General features: G+C 36.1%; 1 protein-coding gene across 2 annotated transcripts in view; it reads left to right on the top strand.

Moving 5' to 3' along the window:
* Window positions 1-22,315, top strand: part of Scml2 (Scm polycomb group protein like 2) — a 65,969-nt gene extending 43,654 nt beyond the window's left edge. For both annotated transcript variants that reach the window (XM_015488063.2, XM_048796349.1), the window contains 7 exons: window positions 1,773-1,896; window positions 3,669-3,872; window positions 4,550-4,732; window positions 15,191-15,304; window positions 15,992-16,240; window positions 19,475-19,626; window positions 20,688-22,315. In XM_015488063.2, the coding sequence (XP_015343549.1) occupies window positions 1,773-1,896; window positions 3,669-3,872; window positions 4,550-4,732; window positions 15,191-15,304; window positions 15,992-16,240; window positions 19,475-19,626; window positions 20,688-20,816 (1,155 nt within the window). In that variant the 3' untranslated portion in view covers window positions 20,817-22,315. The remainder of the gene's footprint in view (window positions 1-1,772; window positions 1,897-3,668; window positions 3,873-4,549; window positions 4,733-15,190; window positions 15,305-15,991; window positions 16,241-19,474; window positions 19,627-20,687) is intronic.
* The last annotated feature ends 392 nt before the right edge of the window (window positions 22,316-22,707 follow it).

The following is a 22,707-nucleotide window of genomic DNA, read 5'->3' as shown; positions in this document are numbered from 1 at the left end:
GAGGTGAGAGATATAGACAAAGTGGAATTCTGAGCAGTCACATAATCCCACAAAAGACAGGAAAGGAAGAACAAAAGGACAAGTCAAAGGAGACAAGTAGAAAACAAATAATAAAATAGTAGACCCAGACCGAAATGTAATAATAATTTTATTAAATTTGAACATCTGTAATTAAGAGATTTTCAAAATGGGTTATTTATTTTGCTGTACTAGTTGTTGAATCCAGGACCTTGCACATCCTAGGCAAGCGTTCTACCACTGAGCTGCATCTTTATTGCTTTATTTTAATGTTTATTTTTGAGATAGGGTCTCACTAAAGGTTACCCAGTCCAGCTTTGAACTTGCGATGTGCCTGCCTCAGCCCCCCCAAGTAGCTGGAATTACAGACTTGTACAACCATGTCCAGCCTCAAGATGGATGTTTCTGGAAGACTCAAATATATCCTGTGTAGAGATGAACTCTAAATATAAATAAAAGCTCTATTGAAGCTGAGTATTTCAGCAGCATTCCTTAGACATTTTGGCATTTTTGTTTTGTTTCAACTAATATTTGTTGTATGGAACAAAATGGCAGTATCATCTTTATGTTAAGGTGTTTATATTGATATTTGTATTTTTATTTGTATTTTTATTTGAAAATCAAAGTTTATAAAATAAAAATCAAAAGTCACTAAAACTAAATATTATGTTCTCCATTATTACCTTTTCTAGGCACACAAATCCCTTTTCTGATATCAGAGAATAGTGTTTGAAAGTAGTTCCTAGAACCCTGGAAGTTGATGTAAAAGAAACAGAATACTAATCATGTTTAATAGTGCTCAGGAAACTGATTACTATATGCAATAGGCATAATTTTGTATGGACTTAAGCAAACCATTTGTAATTTTGTCAAAATTATTGACATATAAAGTATGGAGAAATGTAGACTAGACACAATGGGGGTAAGCAACTGCTTTCTAAGGTTTTGTGCCTTGCTGAAAACTTTTCCTATGGGAAAGATATTTTAATCAGCCTTTTCGCTACTGTGACTAAAAGACCAGAACAATTGTAGAGGTGGAAAAGTTATTTGGGGGCTCATGGTTTTTGAGGTCTCAATCCATAGATGGCTGGTTACATTCCTTGAGGCTCATAGCAGAAGAGTGTGGCAGAAGGAAGCAGCTCACTCACGTGATGATCAGGAAGCAGAGAGACTTCACTTGCCAGATTCAAAATATATACCCCCAAAGCCATGCATACCCTGGATGCCCACCTATCCAGCCACACCCTACCCATGTTCAATTACACTCAGTTAATCCCCACCAGGAGATTAATTCACTGATTGGGTAAAGGATTGGTAAATAACCCAATCATTTCTCTGAACCTTCTTTGCATTGTCTCACACATGAGCTTTTGGGGCACACCTCACAATCAAACCATAACAAAAGAGATTTAGAGACTTTTCTTTCAGAGTATTAAAAAACTTGTCTTACAGGGCACCTTAAAAAATAAACAGGTTTTACAGAGTGAACTAATTTGACTAAGGTATGTTAAGTTGGAGCAGAGGGTAGGGTGGAGAATCCTAGCCTCTTGTTCTCTTTGCCCCTGACCTGGACAGCTTGTGGGTCTCTGGGGAACTTAGTTTTAGAAAGCACTGCAGTTCATGATACACAGAAGGGTATCCAATCTTGAGGACTTCTGATAACTGATAATTTTGTGAGCCTATAGTTTTCTTTCTGTTATCTAGTAATTTGTAAAAGAATAATTTATATTTTGTATATATATTTTTTAATACAGGAGAAATGTATTCCTGTGTTGTGTTCAACATCTTCAGCTTCTCTAAGTTCTCTGTCCAGAGACCGTGGTAGTTCATATGATAAGGATGCCATTCCTGGGACATCTAAAATAGTGATGTCTACAGGTAAATTAAAATTTTTAAATGAGTTATAAAATTACCTTTTATTCTGTATTATTTCCAATGTCTTTGAAGTCCTGGAAATAAGAAGAAGACTGTTCACATGTATGGAAATTGTGCTATATACATTAATGGGTTAAAAATAATCTACTTCTTGGGCTGGGGTTGTAGCTCATTGGTAGAGTGCTTGCCTAACGTGAGACACTGGGTTCGATCCTCAATACCACACAAAAATAAAATAAAGGTATTGTGTCCATCTACAACTAAAAATATATATAAAAAAAATCTACTTCCTGATTTAGGAGGACAATAGGTTTTTTTTTTTTTTAATATTTTTTAGTTGTAGGGTCTGGGATTGTGGCTCAGTGGTAGAATGCTTGCCTCGAATGTGTGAGGCACTGGGTTCGATCCTTAGCACCACATAAGAATAAATAAATAAATAATAAAGGTATTATGTCCATCTACAATTTAAAAATATTTTTAAAAAAATATTCCTTATGTGGTGCTGAGGAACGAACCCAGTGCCTCACTCGTGTTAGGCGAGTGCTCTACCACTGAACCACAATCTCAGCCCCAGGACAATAGTTTGTTTTTTTTTTTTTTAATATTTATTCTTAAGTTTAGATGGACACAGTATCCTTATTTTACATTTATGTGGTGCTAAGGCTCGAACCCAGTGCCTCATGCATGCTAGGTGAGCGCTCTACCACTGAGCTACATCCCCAGCCCCAGGACAATAGTTTTGATAATGAGCTATCATCATGTTTTTACAGAATATGTTGACTCATTTTTTATTCTCATAAAAATTATTGAAACTTGAAATTTGTATGATTATAGATAGATTACTTATATATCCTGTTTTTATTATACTAAGGAAAGTTTATTTTAAATTATTTTTCAGCCAACCTTGTCTCATATAAAGGAATGTTTTTTTTTTTAATTAACAAAATAAATTTCTCTTTGTCATTAGAACTTATTGTGACATATTCCTTACATTATTTATTTATTTATTATTATACATATTCCTTACATTACTTCAGAAAATACAATTGAAGTGCAATGTTGATAATTTAAAATAAATTCAGTCTGAAAGGGATGTGTTCAAAATAATCAGTTTTGTAAAGAAATTCTTAAATTTTTTGTGAAATTACAATAGAAAAATATCTTTTTGTGGTGCTGGGGACTGAACTCAGGGCCTTATGCATGCTAGACAAGCACTCTACCAACTGAGCTATAACCCTAGCCCTCGCCTTTTTTTTTTTTTTTAAACACCAGGGATTGAAATCAAGTTCACTCCACCACTGAGCCACATCCCCAGCCCTGTTTTGTATTTTATTTCGAGTCAGGGTCTCACTGAGTTGCATAGCACCTCGCTATTGCTGAGGCTGGCTTTGAACTCACGATCCTTCTGCCTCAGCCTCCCAAGCTCTGGGATTACAGGCGTGTGCCACCATGCCCAGCCAATAGAAAAATATTATCTTTGTACCATTTTATATAATATAGGAATGTATGAAGAATTGTTTTTGGATGCTCCTAACATTTTTATTAATTTGGGCAAACTTCTAAATTGAGTAAATATTCTGATTATTTTTTTATATGTTTAATGCCTACACAAATATATTTATTTATGTATTTTACTAGAAAAGATCATTGATATTAACTCTATTTAAGTTCTCTTTGAAGTGACTCATGGGATATAGTAATTATGTACTGTTTTTACAAAGTTCTTTTTAATAATCAGTCTCATTGTTTTATCTGTATACACGTTTCCCCTCAAGTCTGTGTCTATATAAACAAACATGGAAACTGTGGTCCACACCTGGATCCGAAGAGAATCCAGCAGCTACCTGACCACTTTGGCCCAGGCCCTGTAAATGTGGTGCTCCGTCGGACTGTGCAGGCCTGTGTGGATTGTGCCTTTCAGTCTAAGACTGTTTTTGGATATCTTAAGCCAGATAATCGTGGAGGAGAAGTGATAACTGGTATACTAATTTAATTCTTTATTTACAGTTTCTTTTCCAAATTTAATTTTGTTTAGAGACTAGGATTTTGTAACAGACTATTTATAATATTTATATTCTATTATAGTATGTAATTATTACACTGATATAATGGAATATGTGTAATGATTATATATTTATAGACTTCTTACTGTGGTTTGGAAAGTTTACTTTCAAAATACAAACAATGTCACAGTGATACTTGGTAAAAGATAAGATTTTTCCTTTTATATGTCTGTGTTGATAAGTTCCCTACAAACCGAGTGTCTTGATTGATGACAGTATCTTAGTTGTAATTTGTATGGAAAACAGTTTGATCTGTCATAAAGAAGCTTTAAACAAAAATATGACTCAAGAACTCATGAAGAGAAAAGATACAGCTTGTGGTTTCCATGATTGTTTGATCAGATACCACAACAGATAGCATGGAATGTTTGGAATAGAAGGAAGTGTTGTTGTAGATCAAAATATTTGTTTTTATTTACTTTATGAATATTTTAAAATAAGATTTTTTTTACTAATGCAGGCTGTTGTGTTTGAGAGAAACTTTCATAACTTATAATTATTCCTTTATGAATTGATAAAACTTTCGAATTAATAGTATATTTCCTAAGTTGATAGGAAATGACTGACATCTTTTTTCCCCCTCTAATAAATAGCCTCCTTTGATGGGGAAACTCATTCCATTCAGCTTCCTCCTGTGAATAGTGCATCATTTGCTCTTCGCTTTCTTGAGACTTTCTGCCACAGCCTGCAGTGTGATAACCTTTTGAGCAGCCAGCCTTTCAGCTCCTATAAAAGGAATATTCATAGCCCTACAGAGCTTGATAAAGATAAATCAGGTGAGAGAAAATAATGTAAATTTTTATACTAGTATTTTATATGGTATGCTTAACTTAAGCAAGTGTGTAATTCAGTTTTTTTGGTCTCCTCAAACATTTTAGTCAAAAACAAGCTAATTAGAAATGTATAATATATAGTTATTTTTGTTCATTAAATGTGAGAAAGTAATTCCTTTTGATGTGAACTTAAGAATCAGAGTCAATGGGTTTTAATGTTTAGCTTCTTTGGTTACACATTTTCTATTAGATTGAAGTTATTGACTTTAATCCTAAGAAACTATAGAACCAACCTAGGTGCCTTTCAACAGATGAATGAATAAAGAAAATGTGGTATATATACACAATGAAATATTATTCATCCATAAAGAAGAATGACTTTATGACTTTTGCTGTTATATGGATGACTCTGGAGACTATCATGCTAAGGGAAATAAGCCAATCCCAAACAACCAAAGGTTGAATGTTCTTTCTAACATATGGGTGCTAGCACACAACAAGGGGAGTGGAGAGAAAGAATAGATATTCAGTGGAGTAGATAAAGGGGAATAAAAGGAAGGGAGTGGGGATAGGAATAAGAAAGAGTGGGATGAATCTGATATAACTTTCCTATGTACATACATGAATATACCACTGTGAATCTCCACATATGTACATCCATAAGACTAGAATCCTAATTAGAATAAGATATATTCCATGTTTGTATAAATAGGTCAAAATTGACTCTGCTGTCATGTTTAACTAAAATGAACAAATAAAAGGATTTTTTTTAAAAAAAAGAATGATCTTGGTCTGGGGATGTGGCTCAAGCGGTAGCGTGCTCGCGTGGCATGTGCAGGGCTCTGGGTTCAATCCTCAGCACCACATAAAAATAAAAAATAAAGTTGTTGTGTCCACCGAAAACTAAAAAATAAATACTAAAAAAATTCTCTCTCAAAAAAAAAAAAAAAGAACGATCTGCTTGAATTTAACATTTGAGCCTGGGCTGCCTCTCTCTCTTCCATAAGAATCACAAACTGATTCCTGAATAAGAACATGGCTGTAAAGTAGTCCTTTAGTCTCAGAGGCAGGTTTTCTGTTTCTGATCCCTAAAGTAATTAAGCTCTTCTGGGCTGGGGTGGTAGCACAGTGGTAGAGTGCTTACCTAGCATGTGTGAGACACTGGGTTTGATCCTTAGCACCACATTAAAAATAAATAAATAAATAAAAATAAAAGGCCCATAAACAACTAAAAAAAAAGAGAGCGAGAAAAAGCCCTTCTGAGCCTTTTGGCAACTGTTCTTTGTTCTTTTTCATCGGACTCATGAAAGCCAACCATGCTCTGCTGATTTGAGAAGGATTTTATGTATGTCTTCTAAGAGCAGCTGAAGTTCTCAAGTATTGAAGCTACAAGGTTTTCCAACCAGGTGCTGGAAATTCAGGGAATATAGAGTAGCATACCAGGGATTTAAATTTGCATTCTATTTGTGTGTGAAGCTTGGGTGCTGTCTTAAGTTACTCTTCTATTTTTGGTCCTACTGGTTATTCACACTTTGTTCATAAACCTTGTCTTCTTCTACTTCAGTGAAGTCTGTCATATCTGTTCCTTCCTTTCCATTTATTTGTCTCTATCCTCCTTCAGAACCCTGTTAAACCCCTTCTGCATTATTAAAGCAGTATCCTAATGGAAGTCCTATTTCCAGTTTCTTGCCACTTATGTAACTGCCCAATGAATTCCTTGAAATAAATATATGATACTGCAAAGTCCTAGCAGAAGTACACCTAGTGAAATGGAAATTGGAAAAGGCACAAGTATTGGAATTTGGCAGAACTAGATTCCATTACTTACACTATAATGTATGTCCTGAAAGGGCATACAATTTGACAGGCCTAAATTTTAATCTTAAATTGTGCTGTTAATTAGCCATGTGCTCATGGACAAAGTATGTATGGAGCCTCTATTTTCTAAGCCTCTATTTCCCTGTCTGCAAAGTGGATACCTCTTAAGTTGTGAGAGAAAGGATATGTGAACTCTTAGCCTGTGTTATATGACATGGGGATAGGAACAATAAAATGTAGCTGCCTGTCGCGACTTCTTGCCCGCAAGGAAGACGCAACACTCAGGAATCTTCTTTCAGTAGTTTATTTCAGGCCCTTGATAGTTCTTCTTCTCTCTCTCGGATGCCCCTCCCAGCCTTAATAAAGCATCTCAAGCCCCAATGCAAAGCAGCCACGTGGAGCTTTCTCATAGGGTGATGAAAAGTCATGCGCCAACTCTCCCAAATAAGGAGTTGTTTGTCACAGACCACAGCGGAGCCAGCGCCATCTTGTAATGGCGACCATAATTTGCATAAACGGCAGAAGCGGCTCACCACAGCTGCCAAGAAGAAGAATGAAGGTTCATGATCTCATGTGATCTCATCCTTTCTTCTTCCAAGGAGTTAAGAGAACTGGAAAGATGGCCAGAAAGGGAATGATTACCTGATAGGTTTTCTGATTCGAAGAGTAATTTGGGACAGAAAAAAACCTTGAGTTAGAGGAGTTGTGAGTACCATTTTCTTGGGGCTGGGGCTGTAGCTCAGTGGCAGAGTGCTTATCTAGCACGTGTGAGGAAATGGGTCGGATCCTTAACATCACATAAAAATCAACAAATAAAATAAAGGCATACTATTCATCTACAATTACCAAAAAAAAAAAATGAGTACTATTTCATGATTTTTTTTACACAGAGCGTTAAAAACAATGGCAATGATTTACACACTGAAAGATTTTTGAAAATTCTTTGATAGATTGTAAATAGAGTATGTTTTTTTCTTTTAAAATTAAACACAGAATGTTTGAATTTCAGATTACTCAGATAACTGGGATAAGCTGGAAATGGTGATGCATGTCTGTAATCCCAGCAACTCGGAAAACTGAGGCAGGAGGATTACAAATTCATGGCCAGCCTCAGCAACTTAGTGTGAAGCTCTAAGGACTTACTAAGACCCTGTCTCAAAATAACACACAGAAAAGTTGGAGATGTGGCTCAGTGGTTAAGCAATCCTGAGTTCAATCCCTGGGACAATTAGATTACTATTTGACAGAATACACTAAGTAATCATAAATAATACTGTTTTGTTTTATATAATTTTTTCTTAGATGGACACAATACTTTCATTGATTTATTTTTATGTGGTGCTGAGGATCAAACCCAGTGCCTCACAAGTGCGAGGCAAGTGCTCTACCACTGAGCTATAATCCCAGACCAAATAATACTATTTTTAATTATTTAATCTCAATTTCCTTTCACAGAAAGCTTGATTCAGCTATTTGAAAAAGAACTTGAACAACACCTTTGTTAGTTTTTCTAATTAGCTTGCAATTAAAGAAGTTGAATACATTATATTGTAAATTTGATTTGTTTTTTTCCTAAGATTTCATGTATAATATTCCATTTATCTTACATTTTCTGAATAGGTGACTCAAAAATATTTCGGAAGGAAATACTCTTCTTAGGAGATATTATTTTGACAAATCCCGTGTTTGCATATTTTAGTAAAGTCATTTTAAAGACATTTTACTATGAAATGTCTGGAGAAAAATTACAGATGGAGGAAGGGGCTGGGGCTCAGTGGTAGCACTTGCCTGGCATGTGTGAGGCACTGGGTTCAATTCTCAGTACCATATATAAATAAATAAAATGAAGGTCTATCAACAACTAAAAACTATATTCAAAAAAAATTACAGATGAAATATAGCTTAATGTTCACAAAGTGAAGAATACATTGATAAAGGACCCTCTCGGTTCAATTCCTAGTACCAAAAAAAAAAAAAGTGGGGGGTGGGGATTGCTTACTTGATACTTGTACTAATTATGTCTATTCGTATTTCCTCTTTTTTTCTTGAGTCAGGTTTGGTAGTTTCTGTTTTTTGAAATTTGTCCATATCACCTACATCATCTTATTTGTTGGCATACAGTTGTTCATGGTATTTCCTTATGTATATTTTTATTTCCGTAAAGTTTATAATGATGTCTTCACTTTCATTTCTGATTTTTATAATTTTGAGTCTTCAGTTTTAATCTGTTCGTCAGTATAGCTAAAACCTTGTCAGTCTTGATCTTTTTCAAAAAATCAACTTTTGATTTCATTGATTATTTTTTCACTCTTTCTCTGCTCTTTATTAATCTTCCCTTTTCTGCTTTAATTTAGTTTGCTCTTGATTTCTAGTTTTTTAAGGTGAAAGGCTTAGATTAAGACTTGAGCTCTTTCATCTGTTGTAATATGGTTATTTATAAATTTCCCTCTTAGCACAAATTTAGCTATATTCTATCAATTTTGATGTTGTTTTTGTTTTCATTTATCTTTAAAGTATTTTTCTAATTTTATTTTTGATTAATTTTTTTGACTTAATTGCTTACTTAGAAATATTTGTTTAATTTCTACATATTTGTAAGTTTTCCACATTTCTTTTTATTACTGATTTCAGTTGTTTCCATTGTGGTTAGAGAATATACTTTGTATAATTTCAGTATTTATAAATTTGTTAGGACTTGTTTTATGGCCCAGCATATGTATTCCCTATCATGCTTTAAAATGTTCCAGGTACACTTTAGAAGAATGTGTATTCTGCTCTATTTGGTTAGTAGTTGTTTTTTTTTTTTTTTTTAAGTATCAGGTCTAATTGGTTTATACTCCTTGGTCTTCATATCCTAGGACTCTCAATTGCTCCCCTCTGGGTAATGGAAGGAGGTAAAAGGAGGGGTGAATTGAATTATCCTCAGTACACAAGATCCAGACCAGAATTGGGCCAGTTTAGCATAGTTGGCCCTTGTACATACCCAGTGTAGTCTACCTGGGACTTGCCATTTGATTTCTATGGCAGCATTGTCCCAGGCCTGTTTGAGGTTAGAGAAATTTGACATTGGGGGTGAGGATTCCGTTCTGTGATTTGAGGATCCCCACCACTGGTTTTTCTGGGTAGTTACATTATAGAATTTTTGACCCAGACATGTTCCAACTGAGATGTTAAACTGTTTTCTCTTTCAGGCAAGATGATATTTTCCAATAATTGAGATTTTGGAACCAAACACCAGTATTTGAATGGGGAGACATTGTTCCATTATAGGGCTCATGGGGGTCTGATTCTTTAGCCTCCCCTGACCATTGACAGCCCCCCCCCATGCCAATATTAGTTCCTCCACACACATAGCAAGAAGAGACATTCAGACATTGAATTATAGTCTCTGCCAAGGTTAGGAATAGGTTTCTGGTTGTGGTGGAGATACGAGGTGGGCTTTTTTCCTAATTTCTCATAAAAGAAATGAGGACTGGAGTTATGGCTCACCGGTAGAGCACTTGTCTAGCATGTGTGAGGCACTGGGTTTGATTCTCAGCACTGCATATAAATAAATAAAGGTCCACTGACAACTAAAAAGTTTTGTTTTGTTTTTTTTAAGGAGGTAAAAGACTTCTAATAGAAAATTTTTCAACCCACTGCCAGATGGGTGGAGCAGCCTCTCTTAATCCTATGGTGAAAATTAAGGCTAAGACTGTGATACCAGAGAGGGGTAAGGGGTGACAATGCAAAAGCATTATGGTGAAAGGACTAATAGTCTATTTATCCTGGCAGGTGGTCGATTCCTCAAGCTTCTGCCGTGAGTGGGTTGTTGTCCTCAAGAGTCTCTTGGGGTGCAGTTTGCTTGTTTCAGATGGTCAGCTTGCACTTGCATGGTACAGCTGGATCGGGAATGCACTCCTAATCACGAGAAGTTGGTTTCAATCAGCTTTGAATCCAGGGGACCACCTCAGCCACCTTCACTGAAGTAGGGGTGGATAAAATGACAGTGAACTGACCCCTCCAAAGAGACTTTAGGGGTTGGATGTTCCATTCTTTACCCAAACAGCATCTCCTGGTTTAAAGGGATGGGCATCAGTGGTCAGGCTCACTGGTAGCTATTCACTAATCCATGGGGTCGAGCCAAGAGCCTGTACCTACTGTCTCAGAGTAATGTTGCCCAATTTCTTTAGAACTCCTCATATACCCTTTATAATGGGAGGAGGGCATCCATAAAAAATCTCATAAGGGGAGAACCCTCTCTTTCTAGTAGAGCTGTACCTAATTCTTAAAGCAGTTGGCAACACCTGGTCCCAGTGCAGGTGGGACTCTTAACACAGTTTTCTTAGTTGTAACTTTATAGAGTTTGGTTCATTAACTACACCTTCCTGGAGCTCTGGGAACAATATGCAGTATGTAACTTCCAGGTGATCTTCAACCCTTTGCCACCACTTGCACCCAACTCAGCATGAATGCCAGCCCATTATCCTATTCCAAGGTGAATAGGATTCCAAATCAGGGAATGATTTCCTTTAGGAGAAATCAGGCTACTTCATATGCTTTCTCTCTGCAAGTCAGGAAGGCCTCTCTACCCATCCTAAGAAGGTACACATGAAGACCAGTAAATGTTTATAGCCCTAGATATTTGAGGAACTCAATGAAGTCCAACTATATTTTTAAATGGAGCCCCTTCAACACTTTGTACTCCAGGGAAGGCTGTGGGTCTCTGACATGGGTTATTCCAGGCACATTTTTCATATTGTTAACATACTGCTGGAGACATACTAGAGAGCCAGGGAATGTAGAAATGTGGGCTCAGACTCGCCTTGAGAGCTGTCTGTCACTGTTTTACAAAGGCTGGGGCCAGGGCCTCAGGAGTTGCTATTGAGCCATCTTCAAATCTCTACCATCAGCCCAGGAATTTACTTTAATTTTCAGTTTTAAACCAGGTGTTCTCAGGTTGTCAGTAATTGGGGTCCCGTTCTGCCAGTGGACTAGGGAATAGGGTGGCAGTCAGGGCTGTTGGTTGTTGCCTCCTCAGAGGCCACAAACTTTGCCTCTTAATCTGCTTATGATTTCAGCAGGGGTGTGAGCATCCTCTGGCGTGTTTCCAGCTGCAGTAGGTGCAGGTAGTGCAAGCAGCAGTGGGGAATACAGGGATTCCTAAGGTGGGGGGATCTCCTCTGGCTCCCCAGGTAGAATGGGCTTCTCAAGGTTCCAGTTGGCATTTTAAAAGGGAGCTGTTACCTGGGCCATCATAATTTTACAGTTGTCTTCCAGTCAAGTCTTAAGCCATCATGGCCAAGAGAGGACCATGCCTTGCCAGCAATCAATGTAAAGAAACTGGTCAGGGTGCCCAGGGTCCCCTACAAGAACTCTGAACACCTTGCTAACCAGCTCTTTATCTGGGGACCCCCTTGGCATGCCAGCCTACTCTGGAAGAGGGCCAATCTATTTCACAGAAGGTCCAGAGTTTTCTGGGAGTCAGCTCTAAAATCTTCAGAATATCCCTTTTTGAAATTTTTTATCATACACTCAAGAGGAGTAAGTTTATGTTGTTCGCCACTCATTTATTCCCCCTAACAGATGACAAACGCATGAGGAGTGGGGAAAAGGAAAAGGGTGAGCAATTGTTTAAACCATCTCCGGCCAGTCCCCTTGCAGAGAGAGGTTTCAGGTGCCTCTTAACATTGGCAGGTTCCTATAAATCCCTGACCTGACCCAGGCTCATAGACCTTGTGAAGAGCCTGACACTTCCATGAGCTGTGTGAGGATTACCATGGACCTGTGCATTAGGACTCTGTACCCACTCCAGGTTTAGCCTACTTCATGTCTCCAACCTGCTGCCTGGTTGTGGTTTTGTCTCACACAATACACTACTAGGGCAACTCTTGGAGTTGATCAGTCTCCCCTTTGCCACTTAGGGCAGGTCTAGCTCTTGAATCCAGGTTTCTACCTGTCTGGTGGAGCTCCCTGAGCTGGTTCCTACAGAGTTCCCTTGTGCTCCCAGGGTCCTTGCACCTGCATGCAGGAAGGGTTAGTCCCTTATTCATCAGTTGGTCTGCTAGCGCCAGGTGAGGTCACATTCCTCAGTGTCTGGGGGCCTGTACCCTAGTGACAAAGGAGGTATGATCACCACCTTCAAATCCCAGACACTAGAACCCAAGAAATATAGGATTTGCTCACAGAGAGACAGACTACAGGGGCATCCAACAAGAAGCAGTGTTTGTTTTGTGCCAGCACAGACTGGGTTGGATCCGCATCCAAAGGCCTGGTTATATATAGGCGCCCTCTCCCCCCTTTACCCCCACCCCCACATTACATATTAGCCACTTTGCCTAACTTATATGGATATTCTATATAAAATCATAAGAAAGTTATGACAGAGCTACTACCCAGGCGCACAGGGGTCCTGCAGGTTTGCGCAGGCGCCAAGTGTCAGTGGTTTAGCACATGCGCCCTCAGTGTGCCGTGTTGCCTTTCCTTTGGTAAACATGCGTACATGGTTACTGAAGGCATCACGTTGTCCAAAGGGTCATGCATGTGTGTGTAGATACCAGGCCATGTTGTTTACAGTTGTGCATGCACGTGCACAGATAGTGAGTGGGTCTTCATGGCTGTACCTGTTGGGAGAGGTCTCCTTCCACACCTTCTCCAGTGATTGTTAGACTGCTGGTTTTCATACGTATTGTAGTTGTGAAGTTGTTGGTTTACAAGACCATTGTGGAAAGTGAGGTAATTGGGATCATATTAGGGCAAATTAAAATGCCGTAGAATTTGGGTGTTTCATTTCCAGAGGTTTTAAAAGTTAATTTGGCTAGGTTTTATTAATTTTGATATTAAAAACTCCATTCTTACCCCAGTGCTGATTTGGTAGGAGAACACAGTTTTGAGAAAAAGTGAAAATAAGGTTTATTGCTTTGTTAGCAAAGGGGAAGTATAGGGGACTCCTGTCCCAGAGGCTATGGTTCTGCCCATAAGGGAGAACAGAGGGCTTTTAAAGAAGCTCTTCAAAGGCTGCATTCCAGGTGTGCCCTGAGGGGTAGAGATGGTTCACTAGTTAGTTAAACTGGGATGTTTTCAGTGTTTTTGTTAAGGAATGGATTTTTGAAGGTTTTTCATGAGTCATCCTGAAAGTGCCTCCTTATGATGACTTTGAAAATAAATTTATCTTTTTCTTAGTTATCCCTGTAGGAACACTTTCTTACTTTAGCTTACTATAATATCTAGAAGCAGAAGGGTCAATTTTATGTTTGTTTCAGCTCCAGATAGTAGACAATACACAATCTTCATATACTTTTCACAATGAAAGCATTAGTATATTATAAATTAAAAAATAGACTTTTTAGAACTTTGCTAAGATTTAGAGATAAGCAAATATCTATAGAAAAATACGTTAGTACTAGAATTTTCTCTATCATTAATAGGGGAAAATTATTTTTTCCTTAGAATTTAATTATTATTAATTTTATTCATTTATTTTATTTTATTTTATTTTTTTGCAGTGGTCGGGATGGAACCCAAGGCTTCATGTATGCTAGGCAAGTGCTCTCCCACTGAGCTATATCCCCAGTCCTCTTTTCTTAGAATTTAAATATTTAAATTAATTGATAGATTCTATAGTATTTGTTGTGCAATATAATATATTTTGTCTGTTGGTTTTATGGTCCATGATTAAAAATAAAACTCAAGTATTAAAGAGCTCTCCTGGACTGGTTGATAATCAGTCAGAAACTGGATTGCTAAAGGTTGTTCATCATACGATTTTGAGAGACATGCCTAGACCCTAGTCAGAATTTTTAATCCAGTGAAGTTTGACTTTCATACTTCCTCAAGGCAGCCTTTTTTCCCTTTTGAGTTCTATTATCAGACTTTAGATTTCTATTATACCTTATTGGTCCTTTTAGTTTGAGGTTAAACCAGGTTATTGGTTGGATATCCTAATCCAAAACTCTATAAAGTGCTCTAAAGTCCAGAACTTTTTTGAGTGTCACCTTGGTGCTTGAAGTTTCAGATTACAGAGTGTTTTGCATTTCAGATTTTCAGATAAGTGATGCTTAACCAGTAAAGTGTATGCAAATATTCCAAAATACAAAAAACTCCGAAATCTGAAACATTTCTGTTCCCAAGCATTTCACATAAGAGATAAACTTAACCTATAACGTGTCTTTATTTTCAGAATCATGCTTGAAAAGAGTGGTCCGTTAGGTACAAGTGCATTTGGTTGAATAATAAGCATTAACATTGTTGTTATAAGAGAAGCCCAAGTCAGGATTGGTCTACAAAATAATGCCTCTGTTGTACCATATCTTTTCTTTAATTTATCTTAACCCTTAACTATTCTTGCACATAGGAGCAATTTTTCAAGGTCTTTACGTACGTTATAATGAGTTGCCTCACTGTCTTCTGAAATATTTATAGAGAGCTGATGACCCCAGAATAAATGAAGTTTAGACATTCCTGGAAGTACTCTTGAATATTATTCTAGTGGAAATGTTTAATAGGAAAAAGTAAGCACATGTTATTCTTGAACATTCAAATAATTGACATTGTTGATGAAGTTATAGTATGCAAATGATCTAGAAACATATTTCATGCTGATGATATGAAAATAATTGAGTACTGTAATTAGTTATAACACTTCTTTTTATAAAATAAAAACAGTGAAAGAGGAAATAACAGGAAAGAAAAGCATCAAACGATCTCCTCAGCAACCTGTACCTTGTAGTGTTCCTGTCTCTCCTAAGCTGCTCAAAACAAAGATGCATGCCTCTAAAGGTAAATAGCAGTGATACACCCCAGGATCTAGAAGAAAATTCCTCTGCTACCACTTATGTATGTTTTGGCGTAATGGTGTTGGGGGTAGGGAGTATATTTGCCCAAGTAAGTTTGGCAATAAGGATATTACTTTGGCAGCTTCAGCACTGTATTTCCTTCAGAAATCCTGCACAGCTGTTACTTCTCACTAGATTAAGAAAAAAATTTGTAACAGCCTTTTCCATTCAATTTTATGTTGCTAAAATATTTTTAGAAAGATTTATAGAAAAACTTAGTACCTTTCTCCAGTGAAAATTTTCACTGCTCAAGAAGTAAGCAGATTTTGGAAACCAACTGTTATATATGATTATATTATAACGAAATAGTTGTGAAGAACTACATTCCTAAGAACAGATGATTTTGTCAGGAGTGCACAGCTTTAGTGGCAAGACTGGAAAGAGACACTAAATTTCCCTGAGAAATATAGGTGACCTCACAGAACCAATTTGGTTTTGAGGACAGTGTCCATTATTATAAATGATGAGGAGGGAAGTCATGGCCATGTACTTTGTGTCAGGAGTTTGTGGTTCAGTATAACATGAATTAAGTGAACTGTTGTTGGAGATGAAGATATTTTTGACCCTTTAATAGTATTTGAGCTGTACGAAGGTTATCTAAAGATAATCTCCTTTGTCTTTTTCTTTGTAGAAGAATTACTATCTCCTGAGGGAGAGGGCATGCCCAAAGAGGAAAATCTCCCTGAAGATTCCAAGAATTCATCACTAAATTCAGGAGATTCTTTGAATCCTGTCTGTAGAAATCTTATGCAAACTTCATTCTACAAGAATTTTCCTCAGAATGTACCAGGCACCTCAAGTTCGACACTAGTTGGGACCAAATCATCTCCCAAGAGCAGTTACTCTGAAGATAAATTCCAAATGCAGAAGAAAAGTGAAGGTATATTTAAAAAACAGTGATTTTCAGCCAGTGTGTTTATCTTTTCCCTTGAGGATTCCATACACAACAGTATCCCCTGAGAGTGTTTCATACTGGGGAAATGCTAAAATTGGGGAGGCCAGTTCTCTCCTTTATGTCACTGTAAGGGCCAAATCATTATAGTTGCTCTAATCCTCATGGATTCGAACACAGAATTTTCTCTAGGGATCTGGATCACCAACCATGTCTCTGATAGAAACTTCTCAGATTAGTGGTTTTGTGGAGCAATTGTAATTTGTCATTTCCCTGGGTACAATCTGGACTCATGACTCTGAGGCCTAGAAGGATACATTTCCTCTCCTTTCTGATCTATTGTTCTCCCTCTTGAGACCCTTCCTGGTCCCACCCTGTGTGCGTCGAGGTTCTAGCATCCTATTGCCACAGCCATACAATTTCTCCATTCTCCACATCCATCCTCTTTTATTCCCTCATCACGACAATGCTACGTATATAAATAGGGCAGCATCTTGTTCCCATTTGCGAAGAGTCAAAATAGCTTTCCATGTGCAAAGATGGCTGCTGCACCATACTTCTTTAAGAGTTAAGAGTGCAGGAGAGTGAGGGTGGGAATAAGAGTTCTGTCCTTTTTCCTCCAGATGGGCATTTAGGCCAGGTTAAGTGAACAAAGTGGGAACCAAGTAAACCCCTTGTCTTTTATCATGGATGTTATCTGTGGGCAACTGCATTTCACACATACTGTTACATATTTAATGTTGTCATTTCCATCCCCCACTTTCTGTGGAGATTGTCTCTTAGAGTGACATTGTTTTCAGAGTCTAAAGATAAATGTTTACTCCCTAAGGGGTAATATACCCTGAAATTTTAAGTGTTTTCACAAAGTATGAACTTTGGAAGACTGGCTTCAGTAAAAGGCTCTAAAAGCTTACTTATAATGTTGACTATCTCACTTCCAAATGTTTGTCTAATACTGCTTGGCCGAAGTAGAGAAGTTTAGCTTCTGGTCTTCCTAGCAGTAAAAAGGCTAGTTGTAATAATATTACTTATTAATAATTTACTTAATAGTAATAAAATCATAATCTTCATCACTATGTGACACTACATTCCACGAAAGTAATATTTTCTGTAGCTTTATACATTATATCACTTAAAGAATTCTGTGAGATGTAGGTGCTGGTAAAATTTTTCAAATGAAAAATCTCAGGAGTCCTTTGAGTAAGGTCCCTTAGCTAGAAAGTGGCTGGGGCAGTCCTTAAACCCAGACACTTTGGTTCCAGGGCCATACTCAACTACTGCACTGCCTGTGTTTCTAGAGAACAAGAAAGCATTTTACTTTGAAACTGTCTAGAGGTGTCACTACCATTATTTTCTTTAGGCTACTCCAGCTGTTAATTAAAGCTGAGTTCACGAACCCTGATTGCCAGTAATGCTCATTATAATCTCCTGTCCCACCTTGCCCATCATTTGAATGAAAAAAATAATTGATCTTTATTATATGAAAGAAATCTAGTAACAATGTTGGGGAAATTAATTCACATTTATTGTATTTATTTTAGAAATATTGATACCCCAGTGTATATTAGGTGGAACCATTTGGGAGAAAAGCATGACTGGAGTTAGATTTTTCACATAATTAGTTTCATATAATTATTTGAATAGCAGTAATGTAATGTTTGTAACCTTCTCTGATTGTTTTGAAGACATGGTCCCAATTAAATTACTTTTACATAATAGTTTTAAAATAGAAGAGTTTACAGTTGTTTTATTTTTTAATATAAAATTATTTTTATACCAGGAAATGTATCTTTACATATAGTTTATCTGTAGTAATCTGTAAAACTACTTGCATGTTATTTAATATATAAGAATACCGGATTCTAATGATAGAAACCAGAAACCCCACAAAAAGTTAATTTAGAGGTTAATTAGCCTTGCCAGTGATTTTTCTTTTTTTTTTTTTTAGGTTATATAATGTGTCATTATTGAGTTAAAGATGATAGATGGCTTTTCTGTCCAAATCGTCAGAATGCCTTAGGTAGGACATAGTCTGTACCATCATCATTTTTACCTGGATTGATAAAGCCCAGCAAAATTTCTTTTCTCTGACAAGTAGTGAGGAGATATATTTTAGTATAGAGATTATTTCACGTTGAAGTTGGAATGTTGGATAGAAAAGTAATAAAATTCAGAGCTACACACACAAAAAAAGAACCATTATGATCTTCTGTTTTTCTTTACTTTTTCATTGGGTAAATATTCAAAATGCTCCTAACTTGTTCATAGCCCAGATGATAGGAAAGAAAGGACATGCCTTTGGCTAATTCACACAAAAAGATCAAATTTGTGTTGACTGTTCTTCAGTTATCATCATCACCCATTGTCTTTAAGGAGTCTATTGCGTTACTTAAGTGAATGAATACTTGTTAGGATGAAAGAAATGTCAATACAATTTAGTTAACAGCACAGCTAAAGTATGTTGAGATATGAGTACCTAAATTGTTCCATGTCTCAGTTATTGCTTTATTAAGCATCTAAACCTCCAATCAAATTATCTATTGGAGGAATTAAATAAAATGTTAAAAAGTTCTGACTTAGGTTAGCAGATCATAGTCCTATTTTCTTAAATTCAGATTCACATTTAAGTCACAAGAGATACTAATCTAAAAAGTTAAGGTGATGAAAAAAGTAGTCATACTGAATATGTAGGAGAGATTTGATAAAAGAACTAATTTGGTTCTCCAAGATAATGGGGTTGTTGAAACACTGATTAAAGTGAATAAGTTTAAACAATTATAAACTTGTAAATTTGGGGAGTTTCCATTGTATTTAGCTAGTAAAATAAAACAAATTTAGATTAAAAAGAGAGATTGAGAAAAATTCATTGAAATAGTGTAATGGATTAGGTTAGATTAATCTAATGTAATCCAAGTAATAGATCTTTTGCTGCATGGCCAAAGAGGCCTTGGATTGTTTGGTCTGTTTAATTGATTTTTGAAGCTTTAAGGGAGCTTCTGAAGCTGCTATCGTTTGGGGGAGGTCAGATGGGATGCTCTTATGCAGCTGTTTTGATCATCTTTAATGTAGGCTTTTACTAGATTTTACAGTTGGAGTCTTGAGTCCTTGCTTGGGTACTAAGTGAAGGTTCCAGGAATGAGACCATTACTCCCTACCTAACATCTCTTCTTTCAGTATAATGATCAGGTCAAGTATGATTTGTTTTTTTTCCCCCCATTGAAGCTCCAAGTTATATAGCTGTACCTGACCCCAGTGTCCTGAATCAAGGCTTCTCTAAGGACCCTTCAACCTGGTCTGTGGATGAAGTGATACAGTTTATGAAACATACAGATCCTCAGATATCAGGCCCCCTCGCCGACCTCTTCAGGCAACATGTAATGTATCTTTTGATCCGGTTTTCCTGCTGCCATTATGCCTTTGACTGACCTCTGTGCAGGCCTTTCAGTTGGATACTGAGTTGTGTGGATGGTGGGGGAACCCTATCAACTGATTTTTCCATTTAAGAGAAAAGTTATTTTGCCCAACATTAGATCCTTAAATGGTAGGTTAATTGTCTTTCTTTAAATGGGTATCCAAGTGCCTAATATTCTAAACAGCCTCACATTCTCAAGAGGATGATTCCGCATTGCCACTTTCAGGTGGACCGCCCTTTTTGTAAAGACATATACAAGGATCCTCCCCACCCCCTGCTCAGCCCTAGGACCATGAGTAGGAGGGGGCGACTACAATCTGTAACAGGGTGGCCTTCTTACTATGATACCCAGTAAATCCAGCAACTATATAAGATTAAATATGCCTTTATTTTAAACAGGATCTCATGACTACCAAATAATATACTTCCATAGCATAAATTGGTTAATTAAGGTAATAAAGAATTTTAGGAGGATGCCTTGTGACTATTAAGTAATATTTTTATAGTTTTTTCTTCCAAATAAAATTAGTACTCTAATAATCTGGTATAGTCTTTTTAATATTATAAGAAAATTGGTAATTAGTTTGGGCATCTAACTTAACTTTAGACAACTAAGTGGTTAGCATTCGACCTAAAGATAATAATGTATGGCACAGTTACAGTTTGCATTGATGTTGACATAGTCCTAGCTCTTCTCAGAAAGTTAATGACTGTCTGAAATTACCATTTATAATTTTTGACCCTTTGTCATACTCGTATTTTACTCAGCACAGTATTTAAAATCAGATGATGTTTAGGACACTAACCAAAGATACTAGGGTAAATTTCTTTTTTCTTAAAATTTGAAGTAAATTTACAAATCATCAAATAACGTTTCACTGTACAAATTCTATTTTTAATAGTTTTCAGGAAATGCATATTCAGAGAATATATATCTGGAACGTACAGCTGCTCTCTGTTTTACATGTATAAATAACAACAAAATATGAAAAAATTAATTTTATCATTTTTTTCTCTCTATAGGAAATTGATGGGAAGGCTCTGCTGCTACTGAAGAGTGATGTGATGATGAAGTATATGGGGCTGAAGCTGGGACCAGCATTAAAGCTATGTTACTACATTGAAAAACTTAAAGAAGGAAAATATGATTGAAAAAAATGTGTATTGACAAAATTTCTCAGGTGTACTGATAACATTTTAATTTTAAAAGTATTCTTTGAGCAGTTTTGTTTTGTAGAAATTTCTTCAAAATGTTCTTTCAGAATTACATTAACAGTCCAGTCTATTTTAAAAACCATTTAACATGAGAGCATTAACATACCCAAATTGGCAGCTCATTCTTTGTATTTTTATTACTTTCTTTGTGTAGTTTACAAATATACTCCATTCAGTAAACAGAGAAAAACCTTTGATTTTGTTTAATCTTTATATGTAGAACCAAAACAGCTAAATCCCAAAGGGGAAAATGTCATAGATTAAATCCATAAGAATTTTTTCTCAGAAGAGATGTACCTGTAGCTATCATATCTTCCTCAATATTTTGGTCTGATTCTGCAGTGTTCTGTTCATGTTTTATCAGTTTCTAGAAAGGGAATAGCCATATAAATTATTTTCCTTTCTGTTATTAGCTCTCTCAGTGTGGTACTTCTTCATATTTAAAGATTAAAAAAAGCTTATAAGCTTCATAAAGTGTTCTTATCAGTTTTTGATAATAACAGTAGAATAGATAGAATGATCATTTTGTGCAGATGTTTATACTACAAGTGTGGTTTAAATGGAGTCAGATTAAATTTCTTTCAATAAATACCTGTTATTTTAAAACTTTATATATTTTTGCTAAGCTTGGACATTAAGTACTCATTCATTTCTCACATCTCTTTATCAAAATACCTGTGTCCAAATGTTAAAAGATATATATTTTATTGTATGTGTTTATTCCTCGTGGATACTTTACCATATTTATATACTATTGTATACCTATAGGTATACATAAGTAAATGTTTTCTTTTTGAATTTAATATGGCACTTTGCACTGCCACAGAGTGATTATGAATTATGTATATAGTTAGATGTTTTTATTCCTTAAAAAATATGTGCATCATTTTCTATCACCAGTACCTCCTAGCTTACTCTTCAGGTGATAAGAAACAATCCATAGATTGGTTTCCATACAGGGAAGTTTTCAGTCCTATGCAATGTTTCTAATTAATTTGATTAGTTCTGAGCCATTCTGCTACATTTTGAAAGATACATTAGTACTGACTTATTGTTTTGGACTTTATTTTATCAGTTAGAACTTTCAAAGGGAAATGGTGCTATATGTTTATTGTTATTTTTGCATAATTTTGGTATAATGTTTATAAGCTATGAGAATCAGTTATAGAAGTATTTCCTATAAATGCCAATAAAATATTCACCAGGGCAAGAATGTACATTTTCTTTTTAGAAAACCAAATCTACTTCAGATAAGAATGCACTTATTTAAAGGATTGTTTCATCTGTTACTCCTTATAAGACTAGATTCTTCCTTAAACTTGATCTTCTTTCAGATTGTATGAAGATTCTGTGCTCATTTGAACAGTCCTCAGGTGTTTGCATAAATACTATGTTTTACGGTTTTCGTATTTAAAATAAAGTTAAATAACTACAGTGATTACTGTCAAAGCCTCAAATTTTATTTTACTTAACGCATTGCATTCCATTAATATGTGAACTTTGTTAGACTTGAAAAAGAGCCCCTACAATTATTAATAGTGTTATTGGGAGGAAAACCACTGATTTTTTTTAAGGTTTGGAAGGATTGCACTTACACTTGGCTCAGTAAAGAAGGGAGGTTTAAATTTCTGGGGCTTTTTCTACAACTCAAGAGGTAGCGTGCTCGCCTGGCATGCGCAGGGCACTGGGTTCAATCCTCAGCACCACATAAAAAATAAAGATGTTGTGTCCACCGAAAACTAAAAAAATAAATATTAAAAAATTCTCTCTCTCTCTCTCTCTCTCTCTCTCTCTCTCTCAAAAAAAAAAAAAAAAAAAAAAAAAAAAA

This window comes from Marmota marmota, unplaced genomic scaffold (genome assembly GCF_001458135.2).
Source record: "Marmota marmota marmota unplaced genomic scaffold, marMar, whole genome shotgun sequence".
Classification (NCBI taxonomy): Eukaryota; Metazoa; Chordata; class Mammalia; order Rodentia; family Sciuridae; genus Marmota; species Marmota marmota.
The sequence above is the reverse complement of the archived record's forward strand: the minus strand, read 5'-3'. Positions and strand labels throughout refer to the sequence as shown.